The sequence below is a fragment of the Papaver somniferum genome, chromosome 9 (genome assembly GCF_003573695.1).
Source record: "Papaver somniferum cultivar HN1 chromosome 9, ASM357369v1, whole genome shotgun sequence".
NCBI classification, from domain to species: Eukaryota; Viridiplantae; Streptophyta; class Magnoliopsida; order Ranunculales; family Papaveraceae; genus Papaver; species Papaver somniferum.
In genome coordinates, this window is record NC_039366.1 from 168,086,029 (window position 1) to 168,102,235 (window position 16,207).

Below are 16,207 nucleotides of genomic sequence, written 5' to 3' on the forward strand. Positions count from 1 at the left end.
ATATTAGAGTTTGTCCATACAGATTGCTAAGCGAAATATTGGGTGTGGTTGTTAGACTCCGCTTTTTCTGTTTCTATTGGCGTGGATGCAAAAGGTTATGATTTAACAGAGAAGAAAGACATCAATGCCAAAACTCAACATTCTGTTGGAGTATGTGGCTCGATAAATACCACATATGTATAGCTAGGATTGTCTCACATGGAATAAGAGGAAGACATGTGGTGCCTAATAAGCTTGGGCATCTCCTTACATAGCACCGAGGCCTTTTAAATTAAAACTCCACACCTGCTGCAACAGGTGCTCAAGTGGGGACAGTATCGGTGCTATGTGTTCGGGCCCGGAAGTAGGGTCCGACAGTCCGTGAAGATCCTAACAACTGGTATCAGAGCGTATGGTTGGGGATACTATCCGAACGGAGAAGTGGTTGTGTATGTCACCCGGTTTAGGGCGCAAGTGGAGTCAAACTCAAGGTGGAGCAGGCAAGGCCCAAAGTAGAGTTGACGCTCAAGGTGGAGTTAGTGCCACACCCCATTAACTCAGGTGGAGCAGGATTCTATGGTGGGCAAGGTTGTGCTCAATGTGGAGTTAGTGCTAGCCTTCCCATTAACTCAAGGTGGAGTAGGGTTCCAGGGCGCGTAGTGACAATAATCATGTTCGATGGGTAGCTATACGGATGGTGATCATATGGAGGAGTATGATTGAATTGGTGAGGTGGTTTAATCTCGCCAAGGTGGAGATTGTTGGAGTATGTGGTTCGATAAACACCACATATGTATAGTTAGGATAGTCCCACATGGAATAAGAGGAAATACATGTGTTGCCTAATAAGCTTGGGCATCTCCTTACATAGCACCGAGGTCTTTTAGATTAAAACCCCACATCTGATATAACAGATGCTCCAGTGGAGACAGTATTGGTGTTATGTGGTCGGGCCCGGAAGTAGGGTCCGACGGTCCGTGAAGATCCTAACACATTCCTTGGTCGAAAATCTTGGCTTGGAAAAGAACGGAAAGCCTACAACTATCAGTAAAGATCGAAAAGGCATTGAAAAAGATTTAATAGCTCCAAATGACATTAACATGGAGATATTTGAGGGGGATATGTGTGCTTCTGCAACTGGTGTGGTTAGAGTGCTAGAGAAAAGGTAACATAGTCCTCTTTGGCGTTTACTCACCCTAGCACTCAACAACAGATGCTAATGTGCAAATCCCCACCCAAAACTGTATTATTGCTTAAAAAGCTGGGAAATGAGCTGCTTGAAGAAGCTAAAGAGGTACCTATTTATTTTATTCTTAGGTTCAGTTACTTGCTTTTTTATTTTACAGTCTATTAGGAGAATGATGCTGCAATCTTTCAATTGAGGATGATCCTTATTTTGTGATCATCCTGGGTAAGATTCACAACACTTGTGACTTCTAGTGCTAAAAACGAGTGAGTGGCTTATGGCCTTCCATATTGGTTGCGAGTCTGAATCAAATTGTGGTGGGGTCTCAAGTTTCAGAAAGGAGTAGTTCATCACAGATAATCTGCGCAGTGAGCTTTCCATTAACACCTTAAATTGTTCGCGTTAATGATACAGTATTAATGGGGAAAATGGGGATATTTGTGCTGCTTGGGCTAGTTAATTGAGTCTTCTCTCTCTATTTTGTAGGTTGCCTCTTTTCCGTACTACCAAGAGAAAATGAATGTCCTTGTAGAACCTGATGTGCACGACGTATTTGCAAGAATCCCAGGATTTGGTTTTATTCAGACCTTTTACAGTCAAGATACCAGGGACTGAACTTATGGATCTGGGACACAAGTAAATTATAGTATCTAAATGTCATGCCCGTATTGATGACCACTTTTCTTGCCTTAATTATTTTGCAGTGACCTTCACGAAAGAGTAGACTTTGTAGCTTGTTAGGCGGTACGGGGTCATACTCCATGCATCAAATTTATTCAGAGGTGATGTTCCCCCGGTGGTCTCATTTAATCTTGGATCTCTTGGATTTCTCACTTCGCATACTGTATGCTTCTCAACTCCATCTTTTTAGGAATCACTTTTTTGTCAAAAATCCCTTTCCTCACTACCAAATGTTTGCATGTGTGCCGCACATGAATGATTTTTTTAGTATTCAAATTTTAAATTTTTTAGACTACATTTTGTGCATTTGGCTTTTTACAAAAAGATAAAACAAATAATATAAACTATGTAAATAATTATTGGTTGGACATTTAATCAATTTTTATATGTATTTTCGTTATATGAATATGATTAACAAGTTCTAGGCAGGGAGATTTTAGGAGCAATGTGTTTTTAATACATCTACCACGACACAACTCTTGATATTATCTACTATAAAGTTTTACAGACCTGTACATATCACACGCATCGTGTAGTAGCATAGTACACATGTACAAATGGTCAACTTTTCCAACAAGGGTACCTAGATATCTTTTTATCTCTCCATGATTAGTATAAACTTTAAAGGTATGTCATTTTAGGAAATCACACTTAAAAAAGCTTCAAAAATGCGATTCGATTATGTAGTACATTTTGAAGCATATTATTATGTAGTACATGTTTATTTTATATTTTTTTCTTTTAATATTTTTTCCTTTTCTATTGCAGTTATTGCAGTTATTTTGAAGCATATTATTGAAGATTTCAGGCAGGACTTGAGACAAGTCATCTATGGGAACAACACTTTGGATGGAGTTTACATAACTGTTAGGATGCGTCTCCATTGTGAAATATTTCGAAACGGAAAAGCAATGCCTGGGTAAGTATTTGATGTCCTCAATGAGGTGGTCGTCGATCGGGATTTTAATCCTTACCTATCTAAAATTAAATGTTATGACACTTTTCATACTCTCTCCATGCGATTTTCGGTGACCAACAACCTCCTTCTCCGGCGATCTCCTACTGCTGAGATCTACTCCTCTTGGGGTAGATCTGAGCAGTACCCTCTTTTCCCTTGCATTTGTTGTTTGTTTTTCTTTGTTTCAGATAGGATTTAGATGTTTTTTGGATTTAGTTTTCGGTTTCACCCATCTTGCCGGCGGCAAGTTATCTTCATCTTCATGGAGATTTTCTTTATGCTCTTGTAGCATCCTATCTCGACTTCAATGCCGTTTTATGTTGGGTTTACAAGGTTTCAAGCACATCTCCGGCAATCTCTGGCTACCGGAAACTTCATCGGAAAGTTCAAGAACAAAAGCAAATCACTCCTTCTATGGTGTATCTCTTTCTCAAGAAGAAGAAAACTATCAAAAATGGTGGATTTACAACGCGAAAACCATTTCTCTACCGATTCAATCGGTTCTCTATTCATACTTGTTTCTAGTCTTTTACCAATTTTCTTTCTCTTTTCTTGTTAGAATAGTTGGTGTTGTACTAGTATGGTATGGTATTTCATTGTGTTCCTTAATCTTCACAAATATAGGATCAAGAAGAAGATAATTCTTATTATAATAATCTTATCAATTCTAGTTACACAGCTCATGAATATATAGAGCCCAATATTATGATAAAGCAAAGATCCTATATACTAGGAAACAATATATTATCCTTAAATAAGGATATATATTAACACTCCCCCTCAAGTTGGTGCATAGATATCACACATGCCCAACTTGTCCAGAAAACTCAAGTATTTTTTGCATGACACTCCATGTGTGAGAATATCTGCAAGTTGTTCTTTAGACCGAACCGGTGGCAGCTCAATAATGTTGTTGTCCAGCTTCTCTTTGATGAAGAACCTATCAACCTCCACATGTTTAGTACGATCATGCTGAACATGATTATGAGCAATATCACGCGCAACTTTGTTATCACAATACAGAGTAATAGGATCCTTGAGAGGAACCCCCAAATCCTTAAGGAGAAGTCTCAACCACAAAGTTTCACAAATGCCATCTGCCGTACCTATGAATTCAGCCTCTGCGCTTGATCGTGTAACAATATTTTGTTTCTTACTTCTCCAAGTAACTAAGTTACCTCCCACAAAGGTAAAGTAGCATGCAGTAGAACGTCTGCCATTTATTTCTCCCGCATAGTCAGAATCTGGATATGCCACAACCTTTCTATAATCTTCATTTTTAGAGAATAAAATTCCTTTTCCAGGAGCAGACTTCAAATACCTCAAAATACGTAATACTGCATCCATGTGTTGTTCACCTGGATTGTGCATGAATTGACTAACAACACTGAGTGCATAAGCAAGATCTGGCCTTGCGTGAGATAGATACATCAATTCCCCACAAGTCTTTGATATCTCCTTTTATCAGCAGGAACTTGATCAGGTTCAATACACAGATTTACCTTTTCTTCTAAAGGTGTATGGATTGGCTGACATGCTGACATGCCCACTTCTTTTAGCAGATCAAGAACATATTTCCGTTGTGATAAGAAAATTCCTTCACTGGATCGAGAAACTTCAATCCCAAGGAAGTATTTCAATGAACCAAGATCTTTCATTTGAAATTCCTTTGATAAGTATCTTTGAAAATATTTCTTCTCCTCTGGATCATCTCCTGTCACCAACATATCATCTACATATATGATAAGAGCAGTAATTTTATCCTTCCTTTTCTTTATGAACAAAGTATGATCATAATTACTCTGACGATATCCAAAGTTCCTCATAGATTTGGTGAATCTGCCAAACCAGGCCCTTGGAGATTGTTTTAGTCCATACAATGACTTGTTTAGGTTACATACCTTCTTACCATGAGATCCCGGAACTGAAATACCAGGTGGGAGCTCCATGTAAACTTCTTCAGTTAATTCGCTATGCAAGAAGGCATTCTTTACATCAAACTGTTGCAAAGTCCAATCCAAGTTTGCAGCAAGCGATAACAATACTCGTACTGTGTTGATTTTCGCTACTAGAGTAAAAGTTTCTTTATAGTCGATACCATAAGTTTGGATGTACCCTTTAGCAACTAATCTTGCTTTATAACGTTCAATCTCACCATTTGCCTTGTATTTAATGGTGAAAATCCAACGACACCCCACAATCTTTCTTCCTTCTGGACAATCAACATAATCCCAAGTATCATTCTGAAAAAGGGACATCATTTCTTCTTCTATAGCTGCTCTCCATTTTGGATCAGCTAATGCTTCCTGCACATTGTTAGGAATAAAAACAGTAGATAGTTGATTCACGAATGCCTTATTATATTTAGACAAACGATGGTGAGAGACATAATGACTCATAGGGTACTTAACCTTACTAGAGATTTCCGATTCATATCTGGGTTTATGAGTACCTCTGTTTACACGTTGTGGAAGTTGTCTCCGAGATTCTTCAAGAACATCCGTAGCAGACGATTGGTTTGGTGTTTCATCTTCTTGAGGTAACGTAGACTCTGGAATCTCTTCTATCATAACCTCATCTTGAATCTCTATATCACGATCTAATACTGTAATTTCTGTTTCTTCTCGTGAAGAAATTTCATCAACAGATTCTCTTACCATATCATCAGAGTTGACAATAACAGATACATCAATTTCCGATATATCTTCATCATAGTTAAGAGTCTGAATTTCCTTATGGTACTCCCCCTGAAGTTCAGACTCACATAAAAAATACATAGTATCTTCATGAAATACAACATCCAAAGTAATAAACATTCTTTTGGTTGGAGGATGATAGCAACGATATCCCTTTTTAGTTGTTGCATATCCCACAAATACACACTTCAGAGCTCTAGGAGCCAACTTATCACGTTGGTTCTTGTGCATATGAATATAAGCTACACAACCAAACACATGAGGCGGCAGATTAGGAACAGTTGGAGTCACAACTGCTTCAGCAAGAGCTTGATGGGGTGTTTGAAACACAATGGTACTGGATGGCACTCGATTGATAAGATATACTGCAGAAGTAAGTGTCTCTCCCCAATACATCAGTGGCATATGTGCTTCTATCAATGAAGCACGGACCACTTCCAGTAAGTGACGATTCTTTCTCTCTGCTACTCCATTTTGCTGAGGCGTATTAGAGCAAGTAGTTTGATGAATAATCCCTTGTCCCTCAAAATAATGTTGAAGGTCAGAATCCATATATTCACCACCATTATCACTACGAAGTACTTGAATATGTTTGTTGTACTGAGTGTTAATCATCTTATGGAACTTTTGAAATAAGGCGGTAACTTCACTTTTATTTTTCATGAGACACACCCGCGTCATTCTAGTGCAATCATCAATAAAAGTAACAAACCATCTTGAACCACTCAGGGTAGTAGTTTTAGATGGCCCCCAAACATCAGAGTGTATGATCATAAAAGGAACTGGACTCTTATTGAATGATAATGGAAAAGAAGCACGATGGCTTTTTGCAAGTTCACATACTTCACAATGAAAACTAGAAATATCAAGTTTTGCAAACAAACTAGGAAATAATTTTTTTAAATAACCAAACGACACATGTCCCAATCGTCGATGCCATAACAAAATTTGAGATTTTTGTCTCTCCCCCTCAGAACCATCAGCAAGAAGAGTTTGACGCAGCTTATCCGAACTACTTGACACCAAATCCAGATAATGCAACTTCCCACGCTTAACACCATAACCAATAGTTTGCTTCGTTGTGATGTCCTTAAAAACACAACAGTCAGGCCAAAATATCACTACACAATGTAAAGTATTAGTTATTTAGGAAACTGATAGGAGATTACAGTCTAATGTAGGAACTACTAAGACAAAATCTAAGCTTAAAGTTTCAGTGAGAGATATTGACCATTCACCAGTAATTGGAGCTTGTGAGCCATTTGTAGTAGAGACTGTTTTTTGTAAGGATGGTTTAAGGGGAGAGATTTGTTTAGAATCACATGTCATATGGTTTGTGGCACCGGAATCAACTATCCATGAATTATTCGAAACAAGTGAAGAAAAATCTAAAAACTTACCATCATTACCTGTCCTTGCCACTGATGCAGATATTACCATGAAATCCTTTTTTTTCTTTGTTGAAGCCATTAGAGCACCAGAATTTTTCTTTGTCTCCTTCTTCCTCTCCAGATATTGATCCCACCAATTTGGATATCCAACCAACTCGAAACACATGTCAATTGTATGTCCAGATTGATTACAGTGTGTACACTTAAGTGATGACCACCTCAGTCTTTGAGTATCTCTGAAAAGACCCTTTTTGATTGTACCGGTTTCGAGTTGCCATAGAAGCAGGTTCAACTTCTTCCGATTCTTTTGCCATCATTGTACGTCGAACAGATTCACAACGAACGAGTGCATAACATGATTCCAATTCAGGAATAGGATCCTTTCTCAAGATTTCACCACAGATCTGTTCAAAACTTTCATCTAATCCAGCAAGGAATATGTGCACCCTTAGGCGCTGAATTGATTTTCGATAGGCTTTAATATCATTAGAATTCTCCATAACCACCTTGTCACGATGATCCAGCTCTCCAAATATTTCAGTTAGTTCTCCATAATAAATTGAGAGTGCTCTGCCATTTTGTTTTGCCGGAAACGCTCGTCGATTTAGAGTAAATACCTGCATCTTATCATCTCCATCATAAAAGGCTTTAGATAATGCATCCCAAATCTCTCTAGCAGTAGGTAACCGAATATATCTCTTCATGATTTCAGGTGACATAGACATCAACAACCATCTCTTGACTTTTTGATTATCTGTGTGCCACTTCTCATATCTTGGATCTTCCTCGGTAGGTTTTCTTGTCCTTCCCATAATAAAAGAGGTTTTTTATTTTTCAGCAATACGGATCTCCATGATTTGTGACCACAAATCATAGTGTTTCATCAAGAACAATCCCAGGCTTGAATACTGCACCTTCAAATTGAACGATAATAGGAGAAAATATGTTTTCCATCTGCCCTTTTTGTTTTGATTTATTTTGGTATAATTCTGAATCACTACCCATGATTCAAGAACCCTAGCTCATAGATACCATCTTCACAAATATAGGATCAAGAAGAAGATAATTCTTATTATAATAATCTTATCAATTCTGGTTACACAACTCATGAATATATAGAGCCCAATATTATGATAAAGCAAAGATCCTATATACTAGGAAACAATATATTATCCTTAAATAAGGATATATATTAACACTTAAGATGTATTGAAACCCTTTGTAACCTAACTTTACTATCAACGAAGTTGAGTTAAAAAAAAAGAATAGTTGAATGTTATGAACATCACTGCCTCATAACTAAAGTAAACAAAAAAGAGTACCATCTTCCTTAATTATGCGAGTTAATAGCAAAATTCTAGTTTCCCTTTTGGATCATGTCCTGATTTTCTTATTCCGTGTTTTTCAACTAGTTACTTTTGCTGGTAACTCCTGTCAAAATAACTATATTCTTAATATTTTTTATTCTCTGGTTAATGCTTCCTCTATTCTAATTAGTTTAAATATATTTTAGGTGCAAGGTGATGGAGTCATTATAGCCATGCCTACAGGGAGTACAGACAGCTGCAGGGGGTACATGGTATGTCTACGTCTTGGGCTTCAGATTTTAACCTATAGTCAGTATTTGAAATGAAACACTTAAAACATTTTTTTTTTGCAAGGAAAAGGTTATGATGTTTTATTGATAAATATAAAAGAGTATTACAAAGATTAAAGTACCCCGATACCGTTTATATTCAGTTACATTTTTCCTTCTAGGATAACCTTCCAGTGGGTAATAAATTGACTGAATTATATAAATCTAAACCAATTTGAGGTTGAAACCCATAATAAGATTGTGCTTTTGATCTCATAAATGGCCACTGATGCATCTCGTCCCCTTTTTCTTGCCATCATCCTTTGATTTCTATGGTATGTCTACGTCTTGGGCTTCAGATTTTAACCTATAGTCAGTATTTGAAATAAAACACTTAAAACATTTTTTTTTGCAAGGCAAAGGTTATGATGTTTTATTGATAAATATAAAAGAGTATTACAAAGATTAAAGTACCCCGACACCGTTTATATTCAGTTACATTTTTCCTTCTAGGATAACCTTCCAGTGGGTAATAAATTGACTGAATTGTATAAATCTAAACCAATTTGAGGTTGAAACCCATAAGAATATTGTGCTTTTGATCTCATAAATGGCCACTGATGCATCTCGTCCCTTTTTTCTTGCCATCATCCTTTGATTTCTTTCTTTCCAGATCACCCATATAATGGCAAAAGTTATGAGTGGCCATATCTTTCTCCCTCTGTTTCTTCCTCTTCTTTGTTTCCATGCCAACAATTGTTGTTCCATATCTTTGCCTTGTACCTAATTATGATTGTAGCCTTTTATGTAATAATTCCATATTTCCGTTGCATAAGAACAATGTAAAAAGATATGTTCTGTAGACTCCTCTTCTGTGTTACAAAAGCTGCATCTGGTGTTAGAAATCGTACTTCCCCGTTTGTTTAGATTGTCAATAGTGGCAATTGAATTTTGAAGAACCATCCACATAAAAAGTTGTACCTTAGGAGGCACAAATTTTATCCAAATAATTTTATAAAATACTTGAGATACCTGCAACATTGGTACTGAATTTTTCTTGAGAGCTTAGGGTTTCATAGCAATCTTTGGTAGAGAATTTCACTCCAAATCTGCAGACAACTTCATCTGGAATGTTGGATAATGTTGGTGGTGATCCTATGTGCATAATCATATTCATGATATCTTGCATTTGCTCCATACTTGCATTCCTGTTGAATTGAATGTCCCATCTTCCATTTTGTATCATGTTCTGAATGAATCCATCTTTGTGTGTGGCCTTTTTGTAAGCATCAGGGAGTAAAGTGTTCAAATTGTGTGACCCCCTCCTGATGGTTTATCAAATAGTGATTGTAGTAATAGTGGTAAAACTGGGTCTTTTCAGACTTGTGAAGAAAATATTTTTTTTTAGATTTAATTTAAAAAGGAAAATAAATAAAATAATTCAATTTTAGAGAAAATTACCAAGACTAGGATTCCACCATTGACCAAATAAATAGTAAACTCTAAATAGTTTTTATGCAATTCTATCTTTAAAATCAATTCTAATATTTGCCTCAAATATGTTTTTGAAGTAATAATTGTAATCAAAAAGTATAAAACATCAAAAGTTATTAAAACCCAGCATGCTTCATCAAATTAATTCACAACTATTCAATAAAAACTAATATTTCAATTTCAATTCCATGCAAATAATCAAATAATACACTTGAAAATAAATAGTAAAATTAGAATTATACCAATTAATGTGGAACAATGGCTTCCTCCGTCGCCTTGGCTAATGGGTTTAGCTCCTCATCCCAAAAACACACTCACAAGATGTATCCATGGATTAATAGGTGTTTTTATTGATGTAAATAATGTAGAATTGAAGTTTGTAACGCTGTAATAGTGTTACAGTGTCACTGTTACAAAAGGGAAAGAGCTGAAAATTAAACGATACTTTTCTGTTGATGTAAAACAACGACACTCGTTTCTGGTTTTAAGACTGTTGAAGAACGACTGCCTTAGCAGGTCTGTTCTTCGTCTTCTTCTTCCTCCTCGAACAGCAGCAGCAGCACTGTAACTCTCTGTAATCGCTTCTCCTCGGCTCTCCTGGACTCTAAGCTCTCTCCTAAGGTTTTCTAACCCTTCTTATGACTCGACCCAACCTTTTTATAACTCAACAGGGTCATCAAATACCGGTGAAATCTCCTATTTCTCTTCTCTGCCAGTTACGGGTTTCTATCTTCTTCTCTCTTCTGTACGCGTCTGTTAGCTATCCCATTGCCACAAAACTCTCTCCTGACTTGAACAAAGCTAGATACATGTATATCCAGCGTGAAAGTCTCCCAAAAATTTCTCACAAAATATTTGAACGTGAACAACAACATACGTGTCCTGTTTGGACTTTGATTGCTTCTCCCGGTCATTCCAGCCCAACTGGTTGGGTTAAAATCGATTGTACCAGGCCTGTTCAGTCAGTTAGAGTCCATACGTACCAAATACAGCCATTGAATCCCCTAAAATCTCGTCAGAATTCGATCTCCAAAACTGTTCTTCGCTGCATGCATTTTCCCGCCAAAACTTGTATTTGAATTATGAAGATGACCTCCCCCTTATCCAGTTCGAGAGTCCCTTTAGTACATGCCCTGAAATGGGGTGCCTTTAGCAATTCTTCTGGGGTTTTTTGCACACTTTTTCGGGATTCCTCCGGAGTATTTCTGGATGTCTCCAACATACTTCTGGGGTGCTTCTGGTAGTTATCAACGGAGGTCCAAATACCGTATTTTTAGCCAATTTCGCCACAAAGCCTTATTCTTCCAAAAACACCTACAAATAAATAAAATAACCAAATAAGTACGATATCGAGCACTAACAATATATACAAATGAGCTATATTAGACACATAAATGCGTCTATCAAATACCCCCAAACTTATTATTTGCTAGTCCCGAGCAAATCAAAACTACAAAATAAAATCCTAACTCACTGTCGCAGGCATCGTCGATTGCATTTAGCGTATGCAATAATCCTTTAAACCCCTAGGTGTCCCTAGTGGCCGAGTTATAGTCTCGGGAGGGCTTACAAGAGATATACTCACAAAACCTTTACTCCAGACCTTAGCTATCTACGCAGAACCTTGGAAGGCACTAAAGAATCTCCTTGGTTGGAATACTTATTGACTACAAGAGGAAGTACCCTGATGCGAAATTCCAATTGATGTACACGAGTTTGCACTCAAGCATACTAAAATTCATATATAAGTGACAGATCTCTACTCAGATAGTTGCACTATGGATATCATATTCGGAGTCAAACTAATCACATGGAAAGATTAAGAGATGGATATAGAAAAACATAGATGGTTTTTATGTTTACTAAGTGAACGGCGTTTCTCATATCTGTCTGAAGGCCTCCGCCAAAATGAACCTATCCTAATGGATTGAGATACTAGTCTGACTAATATCAACACAACTGGCATATACAAGGGAACCAGTGATTGATAATCCTAACTCTAGGTCAACACAGCTGGCATATACAAGGGTACCAGTGGTCGACTTTATTGAATTTATTCCTTTTGGTCAAATGGTCTGGTCTCAAAAAAATTTCTCTCTTTTTTTTTCATCTCTTTTTTTTTCAACTTTTTTTTTTTGGTATCTCAATCACTCTAATTCACCCTAGCATTGTTAACAACTTGAATCGTGAGCCCCACCTAATCACTTAGAGTAACATAGTTTAAAATGAAAAAAAATAAAAACAGAAGTGAAAAGGACTCAACGAGATATGGTGAAACTATCATGTTATTTCTAACACCTGAGCTCTGTGCTTTTATGAATAGACTCTTCTAGATGTTTCCATCTAATCAGATTGGTTCCTCAACTCCTACAACCAAAATGTTTCCATCCATTTAGGTTGGTTAGTGTTATCCTTAATAGGCATAAATTTCTAGGTTTTGGAGTTTATTTATTGCAAAAAGGTGACAAAAAGTGTTTCTTACCCACCCCCAAACTTAAATCTAACATTGTCCTCAATGTTCTAAAGATGAAATTAAAAACATCAACAAGGAGAAACTATTACCACTGGAGGGAAAAAAATAAGGAAGGATATTACCATATCACATGAACGCGGGAGCCTCCCAGTAAATGCTAAATTTATAGTCATTAGCTAGACATCAAATACCTCTAAAAGAATTGTCACCTTCCAAAGTCGTATACCAATAGTCGAAACAATTGTGGGTCCATAAGACCAAATAGAACTGCCACGAATAGGAGACAAATGCCCAAGATCAGAAAAATGAGCAGATAGAGCACAACCTGATCTAAAGTTTCTCGCAAGACAACTGGATTTATTTGAGGTGCCCACTTGGTCTTCATATGAGTGTCTCGGCAAACAGATTCATCCGAAAAACGGGTCTCTAACATATGGATTTTCTCCTGGACATTATCAGGCGGATCAGGTTGTGGAGTCTGAATAGACTCAAGCGATACCTCAGATGCACTAGGCTTGAGTCCCAAGTTAGGGACTTATACTGGGGATAATTGACAATCTCTACCCCCAAATTTAGGGTAATCACTATTCTCCGTAAGACCTTTAACTATGGCTTGAATTTCCGGATCCGGAGAGTATTTAAAATACTCTAGAGCTTCTTCTAGTTCACTACCCCCAAACTTAGAGTTTTTGGTGTCTCTAGATAAACTAGTCACAATATTCCTAATTTCTAGACCATCCGGATCCTGAAAAAGGTCAATTTCTTTCTCTGAGTTATAATCAGGTGGTTCATCATCTAAATTCTTTTGAGGTATACTAGCTATAGGACTTATATGTTTCATATCCTCTATGGTCATCCCTAGAGTTTCCTTATTGTGTTGAAGCACGGTTACTGGCCTAATCTCATGATCACTATCCAAATCGGAAGTTATAGGCAAAATCTCAGATGGGCCTACAAATGCATAATTGGGGTCCAACTTAGGAGGATATTTAAGCTCTTCGAAATAAGGGCTTAAGGTAGATTCGGTAGCTAGTAATGGTTCAAACCTAGATTTCCATCTATCGGTATCTAACATAGGAATAGAATCCAACAGAGCATTTACTTGTTCAATGTTGCTATCATCGTCAAAATCCATGCTAAAACGGTCTAGACAACTCTCTAATGGATCTTCCGATTCGGTGTTTGGTACAAACTTCGGAACTAAGGTTCCTATCATGTTGACCTCTTCAATGCACGTGTCATCTAGCTCAGAATGTAGCTTATTGACATTAAAAATATTCAACTCAATAGTCATATTACCAAAAGATAGATTCATAATACCATTTCGACAGTTTATGATCGCATTAGACGTGGCTAAAAACGGGTGACCTAAAATCACTGGTATTTGGTTCTCTGGGTCAGGGACAGGTTGGGTATCTAGGATAATAAAATCCACTGGATAAATAAACTTTTCAACCTCTATGAAAACATCCTCGATCACACCACGAGGAACTTTAACGGACCTATCAGCTAACTGAAGTGTTATCTGGGTAGGTTTCATCTCACCAAGTCCTAGCTTAAGGTACACATGATATGGAAGTAAATTCACACTGGCTCCTAAGTCAAGCAACGCTTTCTCAACACGGTACTTACCTATTGTACAAGCAATGGTAGGGGACCCTGGGTCTTTATACTTAGGAGTAGTGGTATTCTGAATAATAGAACTCACATGACTAGCTATGAAGGCTTTCTTCTGGACACTGAGCTTACGCTTTCGCGTACACAAGTCCTTAAGGAACTTGGCATAAGAGGGAATCTGCCTAATTGCATCTAATAATGTAAGGTTTATATTAACCTGCTTAAAAACCTCCAATATATCATTAAAGTTGGACTCCCTCTTAGTCGGAACTAGCAGCCGGGGAAACGGGGCTCTGGGAACAAATCCGGTCTCAACAGGACCCTCATTGGTCTCTTTAGAGACTCTATCAGTCTCTTCATTCTCTGGCTCAGACGGGTGAACTATAACATGTTCACTATCAGGCATGGCAACCTTGTTGTCAACTTTCTTTCCACTCCTTAGGGTTGTGACAGCATTCACATGATTGTACGATTTCTCTCCTTTGGGGTTAGGATCAGTATGACTAGGGAACCTTCCATTTTCTCTCTCACTTATAAACTTAGCTATTTGTCCTACTTGAAGTTCTAATTTGGCAAGACTGTGGGAATTATTCTTCAAATCTTGCTAGTTTCTTGTTGAAAGCTAAGGTGGTTTTTTGATAGCATGTCATGGTTATTTGCTAACATAATGAGAGTTTCTTCTAAGGTAGAGATCTTTTTCTCAGAAGTGTTCTGAAACTGGGTTTGACCTGAAGAGTTCTTAAAAGCAAAACCTGGGGGAGGCTGAGAATTGCTAGACTGGCCTTGACTCTGGCCCTTAGACCAAGAGAAATTAGGATGGTTTCTCCAACCAGGGTTGTAGGTTTCTGAGTATGGGTCAAACTTCTGACGGTTCTCAAACCTAGCGTTGTTATAGACAGCATGGGCTTGTTCTTCACTAACCTGACCTTCCCAAAATGAATTATCGGGCTCTATTCCACAACTAGAGACTTGAGAGGCTCTATTAGGTTCAACAAGGGACCTATTTTTAGACTGACTCATTTCCAAAGCTTCTAACCTTCTGGACAAAGCAGCAAACTTAGCATCTGACGTAAAACTCGTATCTACCATATTGGTGCTACTTATATTGACCAAGAGTCTTTTAGGGGGTTCAACACAAGATTCCCACTGTTGGGATTTTTCAGCGATAGCTCCTAAGAAGGTAAAAGCATCATCAGCATTTTTACTAGTGAACTCACCAGCGCACATAGACTCAACCATGGCTTTGGTCGAATAGTCCAAAACATTATAAATAATCTCTACAAGTTTCATCTTATCAAATCCATGGTGAGGACACTGGGATAGAAGATCATTGAATCTCTCTAAAAATCTATAAAAAGACTCTCCCTCTTGTTGCACACTAGTACTAATGTTCTGCCTAACAGCTGCAGTTTTATGCTTAGGGTAGAACTTCATATAGAAGGCAACGATAAGTTCCTGCCATGTTTCTATGGATTCAGACGGTAGGTTGTTCAGCCAGGTCTTGGCTTTGTCTCTCAAAGAAAAGGGAAACATCTTAAGTTTCAAGACTTCATCGGTAAGGTCCTTTATCGTAATTGTTCCACAAATTTCCTCAAAGTCCCTAATATGAAAATAAGGGTTCTCATCATCTTTTCCTAAGTATATAGGGATCATCTGAAGAATACTAGGTTTTATCTCGAAATTAGCCGTAGTGGCTGGAAATTTAATGCACGAAGCTCGGTTGGTCCTAGTTGGGAACATGTAATCTTTCAAAGTTGCCATCGCTGTCACAACAGAAGTACTAGGGGTACTTTCCTCACAAAGAGACAGATTCTCAAAACTGAAGTTTCCAAAAACACGGCTCTCAAAAGAAGAATCTTCGAGCTCCCTGCTTAAATCAGAAGAACTACTAGGTTTTTCGCTAATCAATCAACCTAGAGTATCTCTTTTCCAAGCCCTAACAAAATCGGGCATACACTAAAAAGAATTCAAAAACAAATAAAAATCCTAACAGAAAGGTTCTAGCAATCACACAGCAAGCTGACTCGACTTTACCACAGCAAACCTAAAGATTTCTAGCAAACAACAAGCATGATGGCTCCACTTAGATTGTTTCTAGACCATCTTCTAATCCTTCGAAAGGGAATTCGTTACAATTTAAGCAAACCCCTCTGGAA

The 16,207-nt window shown here is 37.6% G+C and overlaps 1 protein-coding gene across 1 annotated transcript; it reads left to right on the forward strand.

Annotated features, from left to right (window-relative positions):
- Window positions 1-1,142: 1,142 nt before the first annotated feature.
- On the forward strand, window positions 1,143-1,928 carry LOC113308972 (probable NAD kinase 2, chloroplastic). Its single transcript, XM_026557414.1, has 3 exons — window positions 1,143-1,273; window positions 1,652-1,773; window positions 1,870-1,928. The coding sequence occupies exons 1-3, from the start codon at window positions 1,193-1,195 to the stop codon at window positions 1,904-1,906; spliced, it is 240 nt and encodes a 79-aa protein (XP_026413199.1). The 5' UTR covers window positions 1,143-1,192; the 3' UTR covers window positions 1,907-1,928.
- The last annotated feature ends 14,279 nt before the right edge of the window (window positions 1,929-16,207 follow it).